Here is a 22954-nt window from a genome sequence, read left to right on the forward strand (position 1 = left end):
TGATTTTTCAGTTGCCTATTTTTTGGTGCCCCCACAGGAGTTGGTGCCCTACGCACAGCGCGTAGTGTGCGTTATGGGAGCGGCGGCACTGTTTACTATCTATTGATATGGTCATTTTGGTTCTAGTTATTAAATGAACTATTAGATATGAGTTCCTAATTGATGAGTTATGATATATATGAGATTGATGTATGTGACTGATTTGTGACTGATCTTTCTTTTGACCACTACTGTAGACACTACACTTTGTGTGGCGCCCCCATGTGTTCAACTTGGGTGATGGCAGGAAGATAAGGGGCAGCCTTCAGGTGTCTCTGGAAGCTGAAGTCATCCATTATGGCATTGGGTTTATTGACTAGAACCAAAATCTTAATTGATCTGCTGTTGGTGTTGATGGTTGATGCCTATCCAATCAGGTGAGATTATTGGTGTTGTTGTCAGGATAGTATCAAAATGACCTTGGTGGCCCTTGTAAGGAGTAGTACTATTTATGCACAATTGCACCCTCATTTCGAAGTTCGCAAGGTAAGGTACCTACATTATTCTGGTGCCCCACTGCGAGCATAGTTTATCTGCTGCCCATGTGAGGCTGGTGCCTACCGTGATTATACCTGAATATCCATCTAAGGAAATTGCATTAAAAGAATATCAGATTGGATATGTTGTTGATGCTATAATTATGCAGATTATGTCTCTATTATCTTTTATCATGCCTGAGTTTTGGACACAGGCATATTTACTTTCATTTTACAAATAGTAAATCAAATTAATGTGATTTAAATAAGGCTATGACATGTTAAGCAAGCCTGTCTTGTTTGATTAATTGTGAAAGAACAGGCTGGGTCAGTGTCAAGTCATGCCAGTTCTTGAACAAGATGAACAAACACAGATACTGCCTGTGGTATTAGTCGTTTTATTATGTCAATGATATGTCCAAATACATGAAGACAGCTCATTGTATGATGTTTTGATGTGGTGTGACTCCTGCAGGCTACAGGTATTAAATAGGTCACATAATCACAGGGTGGTTGGACTGTGAGTTGCTTCTTGCTGTTCATGCTGCGCACCCAGGAGGGCCGAGGAGGGAGGCTCTATGCCTTGATTTCATAATCCATCCATTGGATCATGCTCTCACTTTGTGTGGTGGTTATATTAAGCACCACTATGCCCATACTGTAGGTCTGGTTTCAAAATAGCACACCAATGCATTACATTTCTGCTACTGTGGGTATTGGTTCACATTCCTATCTTTAAAAGGCTGTTATCAGGCTGTATACAGTTTGGATGGCCTAGGCTACCAAGCCTATGCAAATGCAGCCCAGGATTAGTGGCCTGCATCGGCTTCACAGACACAAAATTAAAGGTTTCTTCTATCGATCGTTTTCGTTTAGGGTAACGGAGCTTCTCTGATTGGCAGTTGTCATTAACATCTGAGTGAGTGGTGGAAATATTACGAGATTAATGTCGTAACAAACACTCGGGTATTCTCTGAGTTTGTAAAGTCAAATATGCGAGTAAAAAACTCAGAGATTTGCTGAAATTAAAGTCGTAGATTTACCAGGAGAAAAAAACTCGGAAAAATAGTGTTTATTGGGAGGCATGGAAGAACCACATCGCTTCGCTTTGAAAAGTTGGATATACCTCCTCACACCATAACTTGATCGGGTATCATGAACATTCAATCCAAAATAGTGTCCTATAGGCTGTTTCTTCCTTTCATAAAATAGCTTCCCTCAGCCATCGAGAAACTGATTCAAGGTGAATGTTGACGCAGGATGCTCTCTGGATGGTGTCATCGGACGCCCGATGGCTGCTGTGGAGCTTCTCAGGTAGGAGACAGGAACTGCATTGGCATCCCATTGGTACAGCTTGTGATGCCTTATCACCCCTTTAGCACAGTATAATAGCTTATTTCCGCCACATACCAGTAGTTATGGATTGGTAGAATATTCGGATTTTTATCTCCTTAATTTGTGAGTTTATTGTCTTTCTCGCAGATTTACCACTTCAATCTCAGAGAATATCAGAGTTTCTTTCTCGTAAATGTATACTTAAATCTCAGAGGATATCCGATTTGCTCGTAGATTTACGATTTAAGTCTTTGAAATTGTGAGTTTTTTCTAGGAATATTACGCCCCTCTCCGAACTCCATATATTGTTTAACCTACATTGACCCTAATATGCCGTCGTAGGTGGGTTTAGATTAAGTAGAGGTTATCTGGGCTTGTGCGTCACTCTTCACGAGAGGCTGCACAGGGTTAACTTTTCTCTCCTCGCCTCCTCGCGCTTATCCTCTCATAATGAGATATGCCTGTGAGGAACACCGTTTAAGCCTGAAAGGGTTTGAATGTTGGGCGAAGACAACGAAACACCCGTGATTTAAAAGGCAGGTCAATACCGACATTCAGGTTATTCTTGTTTAAAGCGTTGTTGCTAGAATGGACTGCTTTGCCTAATTTTCAACATCTTCGGCAACCGTGGAAACGGCCTTGATAGGGGAGGCCTGCTTGGTTCTGGGTGTGGGATATACGAGGATGCTCGACACACTTAGGATAAACGGTGTGGATAACGCTTTGATTTGGTTTTCATCATTTCATTAGTCGAGAATGAGACAGTCGTCATGTAACTCGAAGTGTTTCTGTAGCCAGCAGAATATGCCGTTTCCACGCTACGGAGATCATTTCGGCTGTGAATAATGGCAAGTGTGTTAGCATTTTTACGGATTAGTCATGGTTATCAAATAGGTTTATTCAGACAGTGTATGATATAATGTACATTAATTGACACTGGCAAGGAATAACCTTCTTTCGGTGACAACATGGCCGATCAGAGAAGTATACAGTCTGCCGCCTCTAAAAGTATACGCCCATTTAAATCAAGCGAGGAATATCTGTATGCCATGAAGGAAGATCTTGCGGAGTGGCTGAACATGTTGTACGACCTGGACAGTACTGCAGAGACATTTATGGAGAGCCTGGAGACTGGATGTGCTCTTTGCCGTCATGCCAACAACGTAAACCGCGCAGCGCTAGATTTTATATCGTCCTTCCCAAAGACAGTACAGTCACTACGGATGCCAAAGAAAGATGTGTTTTTCCAATCTCGTAACGTCATACCAGGCTCTTTCCTGGCGCGGGACAACGTGTCAAACTTCATCGGATGGTGTCGTCAAGAACTGGGAATCAAAGACGTGCTCATGTTTGAGACCAATGATTTGGTTGAGAAGTGTAATGAGAAGAATTTTGTGTTGTGTCTGCTGGAAGTTGCGCGTCGCGGAGCCAAATTTGGAATGCTGGCCCCTATGTTGATTCAGCTCGAGGAGGAGATTGAGGAGGAGATTCGGGACCAGGAGAATTTAAGGGAACACAGTCCTCCCAGCAAAACGTTAAGTCGAAAAGAGAGTGTTGAAGACTCGGACCCACCTGTGTTGGACCCGTGGCATCAGAAACAGAGAGTGCTGTGTGATATGCGTAACCTGGACGAGCTGGTGAGTAACCGAGTACAGAGGTGGGTCGAGTTAGCAAAAGCTGTAGGCTACTCAGACAAAAGTATTGTTAACTGTAACTAAAAATGCCCAAAATACAAAATGTCAAAATGCGTGTGTAATAAACACAACATAACATACCAATCTGCACATTCAAGTATGAAATGATTAAATGTCTTAACAAAATACAATTTTAGGCTGGCCTCACCCAATCTTGTAGGCCTATCAGAGGCCTCTCCGAAGGTGACATAAGTGACTCAGCAGAGCAATGATGGATAAGCTAAGACTTTCTCTACACTAACGTCAGCTTACCTAAAGTTACAGTAACTAATATCAAGGTAAAGCCAATATTATGCATGTTATACATTTATATGTAGCCTACCACAATAACATAGGGTCTAATGAGAAAATGGTTCAAAGACTAACATTATCTTTAATAACATCACTGTAATATCATAATTAAGTTACCGTGAATAAACAAAACTTTGAATGGTTACCTTTAATGCTTTAACAGTAATTTAATGTTAGCCTATATCACTATGGTGACTAGCTAGCCCTCAACATAATGTGATATGAGGCTCCCAAATACAACAACAACAACAAAAACAACAGCTCAATGTGAAAGGGTCATTCCTATCGGTCTTAATGTGAAAGGGTCATTCCTATAGGTCTTAATGTAAAGGGGTCATGCATCATTCCTTTTTTTAATCGTAAATATAATGTAGTGAACAGTATTCTGCATTAAAACTGCTCCTACAAGTACGTACATTTATTGAATAAAGGTGCATTACTACCCACCTACGTGGGTGATACTTGTTATATCATATTTACAAACATACTTAAACATTGACAGGCGCAATTTTAATTACTTCCAATAACTGCATGGATAGGTTGGGAATGAAAGCAGTGCACATGAAATTGTGACAGAATTGTCAGAATTGAACTACACAAGAACACACATGTATTGATGAATAGAGACATCTCCTTTTGTCATCACTACATTACAGTGAATTCACACATATGCGTTGCGTTAATGCAAGGCGGTGGGCGTGGCTGGCGTATTGGGGGGGGGGGGGGGTGCTTTTTTTAGAAGTGGAATGCACAAGAAGTGCTTCAACATGCACAAGAAGTGCTTCAACATGCACAAGGCAGAGTGGAAGAACAGGGCTTTGGGATAGTATTGGGCCGGCTACAGAGTGGAAGAACAGGGCTTTGGGATAGTATTGGGCCGGTACAGAGTGGAAGAACAGGGCTTTGGGATAGTATTGGGCCGGTACAGAGTGGAAGAGCAGGGCTTTGGCTGGGGGACGGTTGGAAAGCATGAGGTAAGGCTACATTACCAGAGAGGAGGCGGATGGTAACCAGCTTTGTTCAAATGACAGCAAATCAGCACATTTCTCATGAATCAACACATCAATAAATCCACTGAAAACCACCAACTGCAGATACATTCAACTGCCCTCTGTCAAATGTATGTAGTAGTAAAGTGAATATTGCTTGTGGTGCTATGTTGTTCTTTATGGATAACAGCGATATGGAAAAACCTGTGATGGTGAATACAAAAGCATGCAACGGCTGATAATCTTAGAATATAATATGTTTAGGATGTATGCATCATCCTTTTGCAAAAAGTGTATGGCGATAATACTATGACAGAAACATTCTGAAAGTTAAGGCAAGTGTTAGCTCACTACCAACACTGTTGAACTTTTCCTGTAACTACTTTCATCGCCCATCTGTCTTCAAACCACATGTGCACACTCAGGGCCAGATTTACAAACAGAATTGCGCCCACTTCAGGCGTAATTTCTACGCAATATGCGGGTAAAGACATGGAACTGTATTTACAAACACGCCCCACTTGGGTGAAACCGCAGATGAAACCACTGCTGAAGCAGATAGAGGCAAGTTGCGCTTCCCATCTTATACATATGCATAAATGGGAGGGTATAGCGGAAAATGGGTGTTCGCCACAAAGAGATGGGAGGAGATGCGTAAGGTGCGCAAGACTGCCTGACGAGAGCAAGTCTCTAATTTCGCGTGAGAATTCTCTACCTCATAAAAGCAGGTCTAAACCAGGTCTGTTCCATTTGTAACGAAACAAGAGGTGTTTAGCATGACATATCAGCCGCTAAATGAAAACTATGTGCGTGCAAGAAATTTGACGCAATTAATACAAAAATTAAAATACGAACAGCAGTGTTTTGGGTGGGATACAGCTGAAAATATAACAGAAATGTTATTTGTTTAAATGTTTATATTTCATATATCATTTAATTTAGGCATATAAAAAATTGTCCCGCCAGATAGCTGTTCGGCCAGGTCTTACCCAGAATCACCGCTCCATGTAGGGTTTAAACCATCTTCTTTGCCTTTTCCCCCCATCGTTCAACCACACCGAGTACAGCGCTTGCCTTATTCTGCGTAGCAGTAACGCGTATCTATTCAGGAAAAGTACTTGTACCTGAAGTACACTAACTAAACTAAGTAAATTGTAGAGACAGAGCAGCATATTCATTTCACCTTCCATGTTTATTTTGACGTTATAGCCTCTCAAGCGCAAGCTACCCCCAGTGCCTTGGCAACCGAACGTCATTGTATCTGAAAACCTCCGTTTCCCCTGACAACACGAACCCATCTAGGGCAGCATTTCTTCAAAAAGCATCCTTTTCAGGGTCGGAATGCGCCGTTTTAGTGTGGATGGAAGGGCTAAACGGAGAAATATTTATGCGTTTCTATATTTACCTGGGCTAGTGTGGACGGGGTCTAAGTTTGCTGTAACTTCGTGAACCAAAAGCTCTAATTCGAATTCAAATTCTAATTCTAATTCTAACTCATCATCCATGGTGGCAGGAACACGCAGGCCCATTCTCCCCTATTTAAGCGGTGCGCTAGAGGGCGGAGTAATGCACTGATTACGTGACAAGGTTCTTGTTTGATAAATACTACGCAAAATGCGGAAACACATTGTGCGCTGTATGCGGTTTGGCAAAGGCGCTGATTACACTATTTACTTCCTGCCTTTGTTTGTTTTTCCTGCCATTTTCTGTTCCCACATGCTCATTAGTAAGTCACATGACCAATTAACTTAGTATTTATACCTGGCCCTTTGGCAAACTCATCACTGAGTCTTACGGTACGAACACATGCCAGCAACGCAAAATGCTTCCATCGCTTTGAGTGGGTGTGGCGTGGTGTAGCGTAGCGTGTGGAAATAGCATAACAGACTGGTAGGCCATCTAGTAGATAGATAGATAGATAGATGGATACTTTATTAATCCCGAGGGAAATTTAGGTCATCCATAGTAGCTTATACACTCACTCACAGACATGTACATACATAAATCACATACACATAGGGGGAACATGTTCACAGGGAGTGGGGGAATGGATGGGTGCATAAATTGGTAAAGTGTTGATGTCCACGAGGAAAGTGTTCTTGTGCTGCAAGTGAGGATTGTGCTTGTGTGGATGTGGATAGTGCAACGTTCTTGTGCTTGTGTGTGTGTGTGTGGATAGTGCAAAGAGATATAAGTTGTTCAGTCTGTGCAAGGGGCTAGTATAGCCAGGAGAGGGATGGATGGACAGTGGGATGGTAAGTGAAGAGATGAGAAGAGAAGGGCAGACTGAGGTAGACTCATGCAGAGAAGTCCATCTCCCTCCCCCTCCCCTTCTGCGTGGCATTAAAAAGCTGAATGGCCCTGGGGACAAAGGACTTCCTCAGCCTGTCCGATGAGCATGACAGTGACAGGGAGTCTGCCACTGAATATGCTCTTCTGTCTGTTGAGAGTACTGTGTAGTGGGTGGTGGACATTGTCCAAGATAGTCAGCAACCTACTCAGGGTTCTTCTCTCCGCCACCGTTGTGAGGCAGTCCAGTTCAGTGCCAACAACAGCTCCCGTCCTCCTCACCAGCCTGTCCAGTTGCCCTGCATCCCTCTTCTTAATGCTGCCTCCTGTTGGATTCTTTTCTATATTCAGTCTATTACACTTAATTCTAAAGGGTGGTATAGTGGGTTGTTGCAATCAAGGAAGCTGGAGCGGTTCGGATCAGAGCCAAGATATTTATTGTCAGACAAGAAATATCACTAAGTACTTTTCTGAGTCTAAGTCTTTTCTAAGTGGAGCAGAGCTCTGAGAGTCGCCGCGTGTCGGGGTCTTCAGGAGATGGTCGTCCTTCCTCTCTGCGAGCTGGTCTGGACCCTGTCGCTCCGATCTGATCCCCTGAGCCTCGGGCACAGGCGAATTTAACTGGTGGCATTACGCAAACCGAATGGAATGCATAACAATCTCTAACACACACACATACACTACGTAAACCGACTGAAATGCATAACAATCTCTAACACACACACATACACTATGACAGTCCATCAATGTCCTTCAGCCTAAGAACCCAGGCGCCAGGAGGACTCTAACCTTACTGGAATTTGGGCCTACGGCCCTGGTAGTGGTGGAGGGGCATACACAAGCTATATGGACATGAGAAATATCACTGGAATCTAACACTCCCTAGCACATCACAGCATAAAAGAGGACGCTGGCAACCAGAGACTGGTAAAACATGCGCAGGAGTTTGTTGCAGACATTGAAGGACCTCAACCTCCTCAGGAAGTAGAGCCGGCTCTGACCCTTCTTGTAGATTGCATCAATGTTGGCTGACCAGTCCAGTTTATTGTCCAGATGCACTCCTAGGTATTTGTAAGTGTAGTAGGCTATCTAGTCACTTGTCTTAATATCGAAACTGTCATTCTGTTAAAGTAATCACAGGATTAAATATGTAACATACCAGGAACAACAACAACCCCTAACAAGGCCATCCAAGCTTTTCATTTTAGCAAATTAAACGACCGAACGACGCCATAGTCCTACAATTTTCAAACCGTCAGAGACAACACCAAACATCTGATTGGCCGCTGCTGGCGAAATTCGCTCCTCATTTGCATAGGATTAAACGTTCCCCAACTTTTTCTCGCTCGCTTCGCCCAAGTCGCTCGTCTACAACACAATGGCTTGCCTCCAAACAGAAATGAATGGGATTTAGAATTTCACTTCCGTCGCTGGCATGTGTTCGTACCGTTAGTGGTATGTGTAACTCAAGTCGCCAAGCTGGAGTAATCGCTTGTCTACCCGTGAGTTTTGGGATATTCCTGGTTTATTTCTTTACTGTTTAGCAGTTAGATTATTTTGGGCCGGTGCTCTTGTCCTACCTAGTTCCCCATGAGCAAAGTTTCAGAGGGGAAATATAAAGTTGGTGACTCCAGTGCTCTTATCTTCATCAGGGTAAGAACACCTGTATTTTCCATTGTAAACTCAGTTGGCCAGACATTAAATGCTAATCCAAGTTGCTCTGAAGAATTACAGAAAGGGGACTTTTTTTTTGCGAGAACAGCAACTGCAACTGTTAATCCAAGTTGCTCTGAACAGATTTGAATGTGTTCATTGGAGACTATCAAGTGAAGTGAAGTAATATATTGTCTTGTCTGTCTTGTCTGGAGTGTGCATTCACTTGCCTGCTCTGCCCTGTTTTGCCTAAGTTATATCTTTAGTTCATTTTTGGATCTTCCGTTTTTTTTTCCTAGATAAGACATTTTTCTAAGATCTGCACCTGGGTCCTTGTTACACACTGGTTCAGCAATCCGGTGGCCCGTGTTCAATCTCTGACTCCGGCCTGACACATAGGCTACTTCGTTTAACAGAATATACAACAATACACCAACAGATTGCTCTCATACCTATACAGAATTTATTGATGCACAAAAATCGGCTTCATTTTGGAGACGGAGAGATTTATGTAGTGCGTGTGTGTGTGCTATCCTGTCCTCGCAGATGAGACGCTGACTGATGTTGAGTGACTATAGTAATGGAATGATGACAATCGAGATGTCTATTCTTCGATATAAGTGTGTTCTTGTATCGTTTGTTCAGCAACATTCGGTCACAATTTCCCGTGCACTGCTTTTATTCCCATGTCTGGTCCATGCGTTTACTGTTAGTAATCCTTTACTACTACTGAGCAGTCACACTTCGCATTTTCTTGAGGAAATACATCTCTAGTTCCCTTTATCATTGCTTATTACCTTATTTGAAACAGCAAAACACATCAGCAGTACAACATCTACTGTACACACTGCAGAGAGGGAGACGGAGAAAAAACAGCAATCATGTAGAATGCTAGGTGTGTTTGGACTGTGTTAAACAGCTTATCATTTCCCAAATGAATTGATGAAATTGTGTCGTCTTAGGCAGTTGTAGTTTATAAGTCAAAGGAGTATGCATGTGTGTGAAACATGTAGGGTGCAACAGTTCACATGCTTTTGCATAAATGACTGAGTTTAACTTTCAATTGCCTCTCCAATGTTATAATATGTCAGGGTTTAGTTCATTAAAGGTCACCTGTCACACAAGGGCAATTCCAAGGTCAAAACATGGGCTGTGGTGATATTTGTCTGGCTAAAATGGGACCATTGTTAGCTGAGTTATGTCAGTTTCTATTTGGCACCACTACCCTTTTCTCACGGGGAGGGGGTGTGTGTGTGTGGGGGGGGGGGGCAATTGCTTTTTAGCCAAAATGAACCTAAAAGCACATTTCTTTGAGGGAGGGTGTGGTTTAACCCATCGCTGTGATACCTCGGCTCTCGCACATTTCAAATGCAAAGCCTTTCTGGTTCAATGTATGTTTATTTAGCACTTCATATCTTTCATATCATTTTATCATCCCAGCCCTAATTCAAGATAACAGATTACTTGCAAAAAAATATCCAAAACACATTCCACTGAAGGAGATTCTTCTAATATTAGGTCCATATGTAATTCAATAGAGTTATGGGCACTAGTTTCAGTGATGGTATGTGGATGGTAAATTCAGAGTGAAAAGGGCATTACTTTTGAACTGTATTTTTTTATATGATCACTGCAGCTATATTTTGTTTTCTACAGGTCTGTGAGATTTTGGGCCAGTGCTCTTGTCCTAACCAGTTCCCCATGAGCAAAGTTTCAGAGGGGAAATATAAAGTTGGTGACTCCAGTGCTCTTATCTTCATCAGGGTAAGAAAACCTGTATTTTCCATTGTATTTTCCATTGTAAACTCAGTTGGCCAGACATTGAATGCTATTCCAAGTTGCTCTGAAGAATTACAGAAAGGGGACTTTTTTTTTTGCGAGAACAATACCTAAGGGAAAATGTTTTTGTGTGTTTCAAATGTAATTGCTAGTGAGCTGATTTAGATCAGAGAATCATTGTTTGCCTTCCAGGAAAAAGCGATATTCATGGTGTCCAGGCAGGCTGTCTATCTCCACATCAATGTCTTGCTGAAGGGCCCACAACACCAAACCAACCTGTAGCATAAACACAGATAGTGATGAGACGGCCTGGCAGTGTACCAAATTTGAGATGATCTTCTCTGAGAGTCACTACATGCCTGTCCTGCCATGAAAGTGTCTTCGCCCCAAACACTATAGGCCACACAGGCACCAAACTTGGTATATACTGTAGGTTGACTTGGGAAGGATGTCAACAATTACCTTTGCATCATGGATGTGCAGTCGTCAAATCCGCAGCAACTGCGTGATGCTATCATGTCAAAGCACCTTGTTGAATCTATGCCACGAAGAATGAAGGCAGTTCTGAAGGCAAAAGGGCTGAAGGCAATGTGTACCTAATAAAGTGGCCGGTGAGTGTACGATACTGTGCTGATAGTATGCTGATAGACGTGTGAAATTGTTCTCTTTGCTCCACCAGGTCCTGCGTACTCATGTGATGGTTCGTGTAGGGGGGGGCTGGGACACACTAGAGCACTACCTGGATAAACATGATCCTTGCCGCTGCGCTGCTTTTGGTGAGCACATATCATGACCTTTTGACCTAGCTGTGATTGTCAACTGTAGCCATGTAGGCCCCTGCACAGAATGGTGATCATGTACTTGGTGCAGATGTCTAGTGCTGCAACTTTGGAAAGTCGTGTATGAGTTCCTTTTGATGGCTGTATTTGCATTAAGAGTGTCAGTTCCAGAATCTACATCATAGATGTGCAGCTGAACTATTGAATTATACAGTCTGCTTGAGCCAAAAAGACATTTTCATCATGTGCAGAGAATTACATTGAAATATATCCACTAACATCTTAACAAACTGTGAAAATGTTTATTTTACACATTATGAAGGGGGATTTTCAATTAGTAAAAAATTGTATAAACTAATTAATGAAGTAAATACAATTGAATTGTTAACAATTGACAAACAATTGACAAACAGAACAACAAACAGAATTAGGGTAGGGTAGGTATGATGACCATAGCCAATGTTCCAAGTTATGTGGGAAGTGTTCCAGATGTTAGTGATGTGGCATGGCCCTAATAAGTTCAAGTTAATTGTTCAAAGTTATCTTTTTATACACAGGGCCTTACTTTGTAGGTGAAATAATATGCACACGGGTCTGCTTCCATGACGTTTTCTGATTGTTATTGATTGGCCAATCATTTGTTTTTATTAAATTTCATTATGTGCTATTTCGTTGGCAGCTCACCGTTATCAGCAGGCTAAAGCTAGTGGGCAGGGTTCCCACAGCAAGTCCTCCAGTGCCCACTCGTCCCGTTCCACCAGCCCTGGGCCTCACTGGCGGAATGAAAGTGCTGGTTCCAAGACCTCGGAGCGACATTCCTTGGAACCCTCTGGAAGCTCCTCCTCATCTCTATCCCGACAGGGACGCTCCCACCATCCTTCCCTTTTCACAGAGAGGGAGTCCAGTACCGGTCGTAACCCCGCACTTTTGTCACGGACAAACCGGGACCACTCTGAGCCTCGCCATTTCAAGCCTTTCAGGTGTGTGTGTGTGTGTGTGTGTGTGTGTGCACGTGTATTTTCTTGCGTTCAAATATTTATTGCAGGCTAAGGAAGTTCTTTTTTTAGTTGAGAAATGTTAGAAAAGGTTTCATGTACCAAATGCTCAATAGCTCCTCCCCCCCTCCCGCCCCGCCCCGCCCTCTCCCTTCATGTTATGCTCACGCTTTCTTCCTAAAGGTACTTCAAAGACCCAGTTCAAATACTAAAACACGGAATATTCCAGAATAAAACAAACTTGAAGTTGAAGTTAATTATCTGATCTAAAAGTATGAGGCATAGCAGGAAACCAGTAAAACCATTTGTTGCAGTAGACGCAGTTTAATTCAAACGTTCTGCAGTGTGCTTTAGTTTTGGTTTTGAAATAGGAGAGGGATGTTTTGTGGGATATTTATGAATAACCCTCATGTAGTAATACTGACCAACACTATTTAAAGTGAAATTCGTTGGTAACACGGCATGACAAAAGTGATTTTTAAACTAGCGACAGTACAGCAGAAAATAATAGTTTGGACATTCTTGAGGCAGATGCTGAAAGGAACTGGTTCAGTGTAGAGAAAACCATAGAAGGTTTAAGGAACTGGTTCAGTGTAGAGAAAACCATAGAAGGTTTAAGGAACTAGTTCAGTGTACAACTAATGTTTCCTTTGCCTTCTAATCCGTGTCTTTCTTAATGTCTCTTCCATGGGTTTGAGCCAGCATGTGTTACACTGATTATGCAATAAGACAATATGGCACTTAGTAATTATTCACTTCTTAGTGACTTCAGTCAGACTGAAAATCTACTAATATAGATTACATTTTTCTTTGCAGTAATGAGTAATGAGTAAAGACTTTTGGTCTGACCCTAGTAAGCTAAGTATTTAAAAGGAATGAGTAAAGACTTTTGGTCTGACCCTAGTAAGCTAACTATTTAAAAGGAATGAGTAAAGACTTTTGGTCTGACCCTAGTAAGCTAACTATTTAAAAGGAATGAGTAAAGACTTTTGGTCTGACCCTAGTAAGCTAACTATTTAAAAGGAATGAGTAAAGACTTTTGGTCTGACCCTAGTAAGCTAAGTATTTAAAAGGAATGAGTAAAGATTTTTGGTCTGACACTAGTAAGCTAACTATTTTAAAGGAATGCAAAAATGCTAATGCTATTGTGGCATCATAGATGGGCACCCCCCACCCCTCCCACACCAACACTAACTCCACTCCCTCTACAGTACTCCTCATTTAAAGCATCTTCCCATGGCTCCGTACCGTTGGGTTCATTCCTCCAATGACATTCAGCCCAGCCTGTGACCTACCCTAGTCCCTGTACATGGAAGGAGTACATTAGTGTGTGTTCAATGTGTACAGGTACAGCCTCAGAGGGAAGATCACATACAGGGACATATTGTTTGAGAAATGTTGCTTAAAAGTACTGAAAGACATTTTGTGTGAATTTCAGCAATCTCATTCCCCTTTCATTTCTCTTCCTCTGTCTCTCAGGAATAAAGAATCCTTGGTGCCGGTGACACGCAGGCTCTCTGGTGGGAGTGACTCGTCGACAGCCTCTTCCAAAGGCAGTTGTGGTCTACAGCGTGCAGGCGGGGAGGAAGTGGTTCTGCTTGTCAATCGCAGGGAGGGACGGCATCTGATTGAACGGGTCGGTGGACAGGATGAGTTGGCTGCTCTGCAGACTCCTCAGACACGTACAAGAAACCTCTCGAGAGAGCGCTTCGCACAGTCATCCCAAACCCCCCTTCAACACAGCCCACGGCGTGTGTATGCAGAGGGCCATCGAACCGCCGCCCATCAGAATGATTCTCAGTGCCCTAAGAGTCCGTGTCGTCTCCCAACCACTAACTCTCCTAGTCAGGATAAGGTGCTGTCTTCCCGTGGTGGTGACATCAGCCCAGGGGCAGAGAGCTGGGAGAGCTGGGAGGATTTGCGGTCCAGGCAGGCGACAGGCCTGCATGGTGGTTACTCCAGGAGACAGATCTCCACCTCTGCCTCCAGTGGCCCAGTCAAAGGCGCTTCCTGTAATAGGAGTGGAAGCCCTGCGAAAAAGGGATTGGTGACCCCCCGTCCCCCAGCATCTCCATCTGTTGGCAGGAGTAGACTGCTCCCCCCTATGTCCCAGCCGGGACGACATTCTCCACAGTCCTCCTATCGCTCGTCCCATCATCACCACAATCATCCTCCACGATCCCCGCGCTCCCAAGGCTCCCGTACATCTTCACGCCCCCAGAGGAGTAGGTCAAACCCAAGGCCCTCTCTTCAGACTGAATCCCAGGATGAAATATCTGGACTGGGTTACAGCTTAAAGCATCTACCCAGCTTGGATCCCCAGAAGGAAGAAGACATGTACCGCAGCTTTGAAGAAGAGTATCTGGTCAACACCCAACAGCTGTCCGGGCCTGGCCCAGACAGAGGTACAGTGGGGAAGGACATTCTTCCAGTTCCCCCACAGCTCCAGGATCAGCCCTTCACCCTGTGTGTCCTTCCCAAACCAGCCTCAGGGGATTTGAATGTGACAAATTCAGCCTCCTCCTCCTGCTCCTCCACCTCCTCTCTAAATGTTGGGGGGAAAGTGTTTGGACTATTTTCAGACCTGAAAGACGTCAAAAGGACTAAACAGTCGTGTGTCCTGAATGACCCAACCACCTTCTTTCAGAACCCAAGCGTGGAAATGCTCTCTGAGATCAAACAGTGGAGCGACTGTGGCCAAGGTCTAAAGCCACTGCCTTCAATTTCCACTTTAATGAAAGATTGTGATGTGGGTTTAAATCACTCCCAGCACCTGTCCCAAGCAGCTAGACCACTGAATGGCTCTCTGGGAGTCACCTCTCTGGGTCCACACCACAGGCCAACAGAGATGTTGTTGAATGGACACCCAGACCTGCCAAATGGCAGGGATGTGGAAACAGATGTCTGTCTAGAGGAATTCACTTCAGACAAGCCTTATGATTTGGATCCCAACCCCAATGATGATCTCCCACTTCTTACTTGCCCCTCGCCCGTACCAATGCTCACTGACGACTCCTTGTTACAGGACTCATCCATGTGCTTCAGTGAGCCACCCCACTCCCTGGCCAATGGTGACCTGGAGACGGCAGCAGTCCTGCGGGCCAGGAGGGGGCAGAAGAACACAGAGTGGATGCCCTCCGTCTCTAAAATGAAGCTGAGACCACGAGTCCGGCCACGTACTGACAACCGGCCAGAGAATAGTCCATCTCGCATCCCTACCCCTATCGGCAACAGAGACATAGAGCCACAGCAGCACCAAACCAGTCTGCCCCCCTTGGAAACGCCATCAGAGTTTCCTCACTTCTCTCACTCCAATGAGTTTTCCCCCTCCAGAAAAGTGCTCCACCAGGCGATCGCAGACCTGATTCATCCTCAGTCCTGCTCTCCAAGCCTGGGCCCCAGGGACTGCTCGTACTCCCCCCAGTCCAGCCTGGATACAGAGGCATGTATGTAGCACAATTAGTTGGAGGCAATGAGCATTTTCGTTATGCTGCCTTTGGCAAACTTAATTTTGCTGTCTGGTCTCTAGGGTCTTCTTTGTTAAGAGCAAATTAGTTTATATTTGGAGAAGACATGAAATAAGCTGCTTGACCATCTCTGAATGAGAGTATTGTATTTTAGCATCAGAAAAAAAAGCGATGGTGTATTGTAGTGATGAGCTGCACAATCAAAACAAGCAACAAGCACTTTCGACAACTATGGCTTTGTCTGAATGTTGGAATGGTTTGACAGGTGTCAGACTACCAGGTGTCGCTGTTCATGAATTGTTTTGTTTTGTATGTTATTTTGTTATTGTTATTTACTTCACGACTGAAAAAACACCCTTATTATACAATATATGTAATGCACTCTTCTGGGTCTCACATTTAAGGCCAGATTTAAATCTCATCATCGTTGTGAATGTTGCTTTGTCCAAGGTGCAATATGTAGTGCTTGTTGTCAAAAAGGAACATGTGTATAGACTAATCACAATGCAACTCCAGATGGACAGGGAAACAATATTATTTCATATCTCTTGTCATATCTCTCATATCGCTATGCATCTTGGTCCTTTGCTTAAGTTTTTTTTTTTTTTTTTTTTAAACAATTTTTTTTATGCATTTGTCAAGGCCACAGAAATGTAAAAAAAAAAGGTAATAAAAGGACTGAAACGGAGAAAAAAGTGCAGTGAATACTGGAAACACAATTTGTATTATGCCTTCAGAATTAAGTCATGTTAAGTCATTTTGTTGTGAAATAAAAACAACTTGACCGTTATTGGACCTGTAAACAACAATTTGTACAAATATGTACAGCTAAGACCAAGCATTATACGGTCTACTCACCATAGAGTATACAGGACCCTGGGTGGGGTGGGTTCAGTATAGAGTATACAGGACCCTGGGTGGGTTCAGTCTACTCATCATAGAGTATACAGGACCCTGGGTGGGGTGGGTTCAGTCTACTCATCATAGAGTATACAGGACCCTGGGTGGGGTGGGTTCAGTCTACTCATCATAGAGTATACAGGACCCTGGGTGGGGTGGGTTCAGCATAGAGTATACAGGACCCTGGGTGGGGTGGGTTCAGTCTACTCACTATAGAGTATACAGGACCCTGGGTGGGGTGGGGTCACTATAGAGTATACAGGACCCTGGGTGGTTCAGCAGGGGTCCTCTACGCTCTTCTACTGAAGGAATAGTGGATGTGGCTGTTTGCATTTTGAAATGAATGATGTGGTGGGGTACACAATGTTCTTAAATGAATGATGTGGTGGGGTACACAATGTTCTTAAAGGGATGATGTGGTGGGGTACACAATGTTCTTAAATGAATGATGTGGTGGGGTACACAATGTTCTTAAATGAATGATGTGGTGGGGTACACAATGTTCTTAAAGGGATGATGTGGTGGGGTACACAATGTTCTTAAAGGGATGATGTGGTGGGGTACACAATGTTCTTAAATGAATGATGTGGTGGGGTACACAATGTTCTTAAATGAATGATGTGGTGGGGTACACAATGTTCTTAAAGGGATGATGTGGCGGGGTACACAATGTTCTTAAAGGGATGATGTGGCGGGGTACACAATGTTCTTAAATGAATGATGTGGTGGGGTACACAATGTTCTTGCACCAACACCCCATGGTCCAGCCTTGGGGAAAAGTGGTGGTCATATCTGCTGATGATAGATCATACAGCTACAAGGCTGCCAACTCTGCCAACTCTGACATTGATGACAACTGGCATCACGATGCCTTCTTAATGAGTTTACAGAGAATGGATGTAACGTTATGACCGTTTACACAGAGAATAAAAAGATGATCCTAAAAAGACTTCAAAAAAATCACAAAATCTGTGAAAATGGGTATAACACAAGGCAGACACATTTAGGGAAAATATGTTAAACATAACAAAAAACAAGAAATCTAGAGGGGTCGTACCTGCAACAAGCATTCCTCTTACTAATACTGATGACGGATAAAGTCAATCTTAAACTTAGTTTGCTGTGCTGCAGACTGACACCACAGATAGAGATGATGGTGTCACCATCTGCAAAGGATGGCAGTACCAGTGTCAGTACATGGTAGTACCAGTGTCAGCCACATTATTATTTGTTCTGACTTTTTCCATTTTTGGACCTATAATGATAGAGCATACTTTCTATTGATTGTTGGAAAACAAAACATAACAGGTGACAGAAGTCACTTGTTAAAATTAAATGGTTCCATAGATGATGCTTCACCTCTGGACTACTGTACTTCTGTGATTGCAGTCAAGAACAACAGCTTATCGGAGGTTATGTCAATAAAAATGTAACTCCCCTATTTTCATTTCGTACCACTCCACAGAACCTACCAAACTGAAAACTCCATAGAGCAAGAATATGACATATGTGACAATTATAGAAATGTTTTTTTTTTAAATTTAATTTCTTTCATCATCTCTGTACTTCACTTTGGCTTTTCATATGTCACCCTCATCTTTCAGATTGTCATGGCAGGACGTGGAGAGGAGCAGGGGGAGCGTGGAGCACACAAGGCATAGCATGACAGGCCATCAGGACAGACAGACACCCAGCTCACCACCTGGAAGGACAAAACATAGATTAGCATGATTGAAAAATTAGAAATTAAAACACAAAGAGAAACGGCATTAATAAAGTTATGAATTGCTTTCTAAATGAAAAGGCAAACACAAATAAAGATAGGCTTTGTCTTTTCAAGTTCACATATATGTAACTAAACCTCAAGCATACTATACTAGCAACTGTTCACATATATGTAACTAAACCTCAAGCATACTATACTAGCAACTGTTCAAAGTTGGAGCTATGTTTATGAAAGTACCAATAGGACAAGAAGAAGGAATGGGATGATGCTGGATTCCCTGGGTCATGGGTCAGTTTCTGAAATGTTGTATTTTCATCCAAATTGGAAGAAAAGATAGGTATGCCTTACTATCTGTAGACAGCTACAAGTGGAAATCATTTGAAAGTTCTAAGAATACACTTGCTATTTGGTTAATGGACTGGTGTTGAGCGTTTCGTGTTACCAAAGGGCAAACAGCAAGAATAGAGAAGCAGGACCTGAAACAAGACCTGCGGAAAGCACTCATGTTAAGGGTCAAATTCTCCTCTTCTGTCAGTGATGTCCAAAATAATGATCAAATGTTTGAGCTGTGTCATACTTCAGTCAGATCAGGACACACACAAGACACCAAAATACATTTCATTTATTTGGCATCCACCCTCTGATATTTGCCTTTTGAAAATGATCATTCACACTCCACCCTTTTGATCCTGAGGGATGGTCTATCTATGCACTGGTAATGGGATCTCCACTGCTCTACATTGGTGCTGATGAGAATACTAATGTCCTTTGAGTGGTTCCGCTCTTCCCTGGAGGTCTGGAAATAATATATACAATTGAATTCATCTGGCGAAGAAGACACAAAACAAGTAATAGAACACCTAAAGAGCATCATTAAACTTTGATGGCCTGCTGCCTTGAGTTCTGTGAGAAACCAATGGCCTTGGGACAGAGAGAACTGAAGTAGTCATGTGCAGAAGTTTCAGTCTTTGGGGTGTCTGGGGCAGGAGAAGCAGAGGGAGAATGGTATGTACTTTTACTCTTTGTTATAGCCATCAGAACTGTTTTATTTCCTCGTAACTTTAACTTCATATTTATCGGGAGAAAAACTGATTTGAAGATGCACAATGAAGTGTTGTAAGGTCATGCAGGGTTGACATATTTAAAGTAAATGTGATGAGTCTTTTGGTTTCTCTGCCATAGAAATCCATCAACCACAATGTTCTCCATCTCTTTCCTCGTCTCTCTCTCCTGTCCTCCCTACAGTAAGCCATGCTTCTGTGTCTCTGTTTCATCCTGATGCTGCTCTGGTCCTTCCCCCGCGCCCGTCTGGTCATAGCCTCCGCCTGTCCCATTGGCTGCTGTTGTTCCCAGCCTGGTGCCCTGGTCCTCTGTGAGTTTTTGGGTCTAAGGTCCCTCCCTCACTCTGTACCCCTCAACACCTCTGTTCTCTCCATGGCCCATAACCTGCTCTGCAACATGGATCATCTGCTCCAGCCCTTTTTTGGCCTGCAGGAGCTGAGTCTCAGCCACAACCAGCTGGACCACTTCCCCCGTGGCTTGCCTCCCAGCTTGGAGAGCCTGCAGCTTCGGGAGAACCTGATTACCTACATCACCACGGGAGCGCTGAGACAGCTAGGCAATCTCATCCGCCTTGATTTAGAGGAGAATCGCATACGAGCCATCCAGCCCGGTGCCTTGCTAGGCCTGAGCAGGCTCAAAATGCTGATCGTCAGGGGCAACCGTTTGTCAAGCCTACCCCTGTACATGCCACCTTCACTGACCCACTTAGACGTGTCAGCAAACTGCATTCTGGCACTGGAACTACCCTCTCTTGTCAGGCTTGTTAACCTGCAAATCTTCAAAATCAACAGCAACTGCTTACAGTCTGTCCCTGAGGCGGCGTTTGACAGCCTCCCCCGCCTCTACTCTGTGGAGCTGGCTAATAACCTGTGGGTGTGTGAATGTGACATCATGTACTTGTACCGCTGGCTGCAGAGTGGCAGGCTGACCACGGCTGGCGACCTGGTGTGTACCGCACCACTCCATTTGGCACATAAGATGCTGGTCACACTTTCTATCACAGTAATATGTCCAGGGAAACAAGCTGACGAAGTTACACATGGAAAATCAAGGTCTCAAGGCAAGGCTACAGGGGTGGACTCTGAATCACCAGTAAAAATGACTCAAGCCCTGACAGAACTCTACCCAGGTTCACCGCAAACTCCAACAAAAAGTGGAAAACTCATTCGTTCAGAGGAAATTACCCAAGACACCCGTTACCACACAGACTTTTCCGCTACCCACCTCTTGGCAAACTCCTACTCTTTAGGGGGCCTAACTTATGAAGACTGCCTGTCCTTGAATAAGTCTAAAACAGCGGCCAGCACTCCCTCTCCTGAGAGAGAGACTAGTTGCTTAGATCAGTCCACAGGACCCCCGCCAGCAGCCCTGTCTTCTGTGGCCCAGCCAGCCAGCACTCCTTCCCCTGCTGGTGAGAGTGGGCTCCACTCCTCCCCCTCCGCTCCTCGAGTCTATTTTCATCCCAGGGGCATGGAAGTGGTCACAGTTCTGTCTATACTCTGTGTGCTGACTGGCCTACTGCTGGTGGGTGTGTCACTGCTACTGAAAATGGCCCTACTGCATAATCAAAGAGTATTTCCCATGCAGCCGTCTTAGGACCTGTGCTGAAACACTGGTATGAATGACAAGGATACATAGATTGACTATGAAACTATGAAATATCCCATTACAGAGTGAAAAACATCCATTTTGGGTAACACTTCATATGGAAAGACCCTTGTAGATGCTCTGCAAACACTGGACAGTGACTGTGTCGTATATCTGCCTATCTTAACTAATCATCTACTAATGTAACACTTTACCAGGAGGGGCTAACAGAAATTAGTGGCCAATCATTTAGTGGCCAAGTAATCTCTACCTTGTGTTTAGCAGTAAGACTAAAAGCATGCTGTGGAATTCCAGAACTGTTTAATTGTCCAAATGAAGTTAATCATCTGTTAATCATGTCATAATTATGTCCCGGAGTTTGCCTTGTGACAAAGGCTCCACAGACCATGGGCCAAATGAATGCACAATTACTATGAACTCCTTGGCCTCCCAAAGAGGAAAACCTGCGTCCCAACCCAAGTTGGTTGTGTTTCACCTTATTTCTGCAGTCTGTACACACAGGTCTCTCCACCGTCACAAATCATCAATGCCCATTTCTACTTTATCTATTTGGTGAAGAAAATATCACATTCCCTGCATATGTAAAATCATCTCTCTCAGGTTTAATTCCAAAAAATAAACATGCAGGCAAAATATTATATTGAAGTCCTCTAGTCCTCTATTTTGTCAGGTTTTGTTATAATAATTTATTTTGTTAGTGTAGTAGTTTGTAATGTAATGCATTCTGTTTGTGTTCTTGTTTTTGTCAAACTTTATTTATTGCATTTGTAAACCAAAAATCAAACAATACCAATCCATTGCCACAGTGTTGCATGCAGGTTAAAACATCTTTTAACCGTGTCACACCAACGGATGCAAAGTCAGAAGTTCTGTGACAAGTTACTGCTAAAGAAATTTCAGTAACAATTGCAACAAAATCCTCCAAAACAAATCTGGCCAGGTCAACACTAGTGTGTGACACCACTGTGTTACCTTAATGCTTTTGGAAAAATTACATTTTGTTCTAACTCATTTGAGCTAACTATCTAAAAGGCATGCAAAAACCTGGCAAACACCACCAACAACACAGCAGACACTGATAAAAACTTGCTAGCATGCTAACTTGCCTCTTTTGCTGATATAGTCAGTGTTGAACAAATAATTGAAGAAATGTGTGTGTTTTGATTTTGATATCGGGCTCCTAACAGATATTCCAGACAAAAGGTAAACCACACTGCCAAATGCAAAATGTGTAGAGTTTCACTGCAATTGTTAAATAAATAAATATGTGAGTGGTCACAATCTGCAATAGTTATCTACCGTCCCCCAAACTTTGAAGGAAAAGTGGCCATTATCCTCACTTGTTTTCAACTCTATGAGGTTGCTGGAAATACCCTTGACAGAAAAAAATTACTTATAACTAGAGTCAAACTCTGTGAAACCATACCCACTTTGGTGACATAAACAGCCGTCATGTTACTGAAAACATACTAAAGTTAATTTGTAATGTAATCACCTTCTGTTGCCATGTAAGGTACAGAAATGACAGAAATACAGAAATTATTGTTATATATACAGAACAACTAAATAAAAACTAATAGTGTATTCAATAGAACATTACTGAATACATACTCCAGTAGTTCAAGCCCCAACATCCCCCAGCAATGAATTGTTCTCCTTTTTGCTCTAACAGCAAAAACGTTTCTTACTGAACTATTGATTTGTTCAACCCATTATGAATGCATTGAATGAATGCACACCATAAATCATTCATTAATGTATTAGCCCAGTCTAGTTTACAATACGTTGACATATTGCTAACCAATGAATCAATAATGTCATGTTCTCATGACATTGATCTATATGGATGATTTTAATACAATAGGGTATATG

General features: G+C 43.1%; 2 protein-coding genes across 2 annotated transcripts; both read left to right on the plus strand.

Annotated features, from left to right (window-relative positions):
- The first annotated feature begins 1046 nt into the window (after nt 1-1046).
- Nucleotides 1047-15773, plus strand: gas2l1 (growth arrest-specific 2 like 1). Its single transcript, XM_012815638.2, has 6 exons — nt 1047-1184; nt 1364-3487; nt 10423-10530; nt 11225-11321; nt 12004-12304; nt 13799-15773. Exons 2-6 carry the CDS (start codon nt 2819-2821, stop codon nt 15771-15773), a joined length of 3150 nt encoding a protein of 1049 aa, XP_012671092.2. The 5' UTR covers nt 1047-1184; nt 1364-2818.
- Nucleotides 15774-19663: 3890 nt separating this feature from the next.
- Nucleotides 19664-21070, plus strand: LOC105889729 (SLIT and NTRK-like protein 6). Its single transcript, XM_031571156.1, has one exon. It carries the CDS (start codon nt 19664-19666, stop codon nt 21068-21070), a length of 1407 nt encoding a protein of 468 aa, XP_031427016.1.
- Nucleotides 21071-22954: the final 1884 nt, after the last annotated feature.

This window comes from Clupea harengus, chromosome 7 (assembly GCF_900700415.2).
Source record: "Clupea harengus chromosome 7, Ch_v2.0.2, whole genome shotgun sequence".
NCBI lineage: Eukaryota > Metazoa > Chordata > Actinopteri > Clupeiformes > Clupeidae > Clupea > Clupea harengus.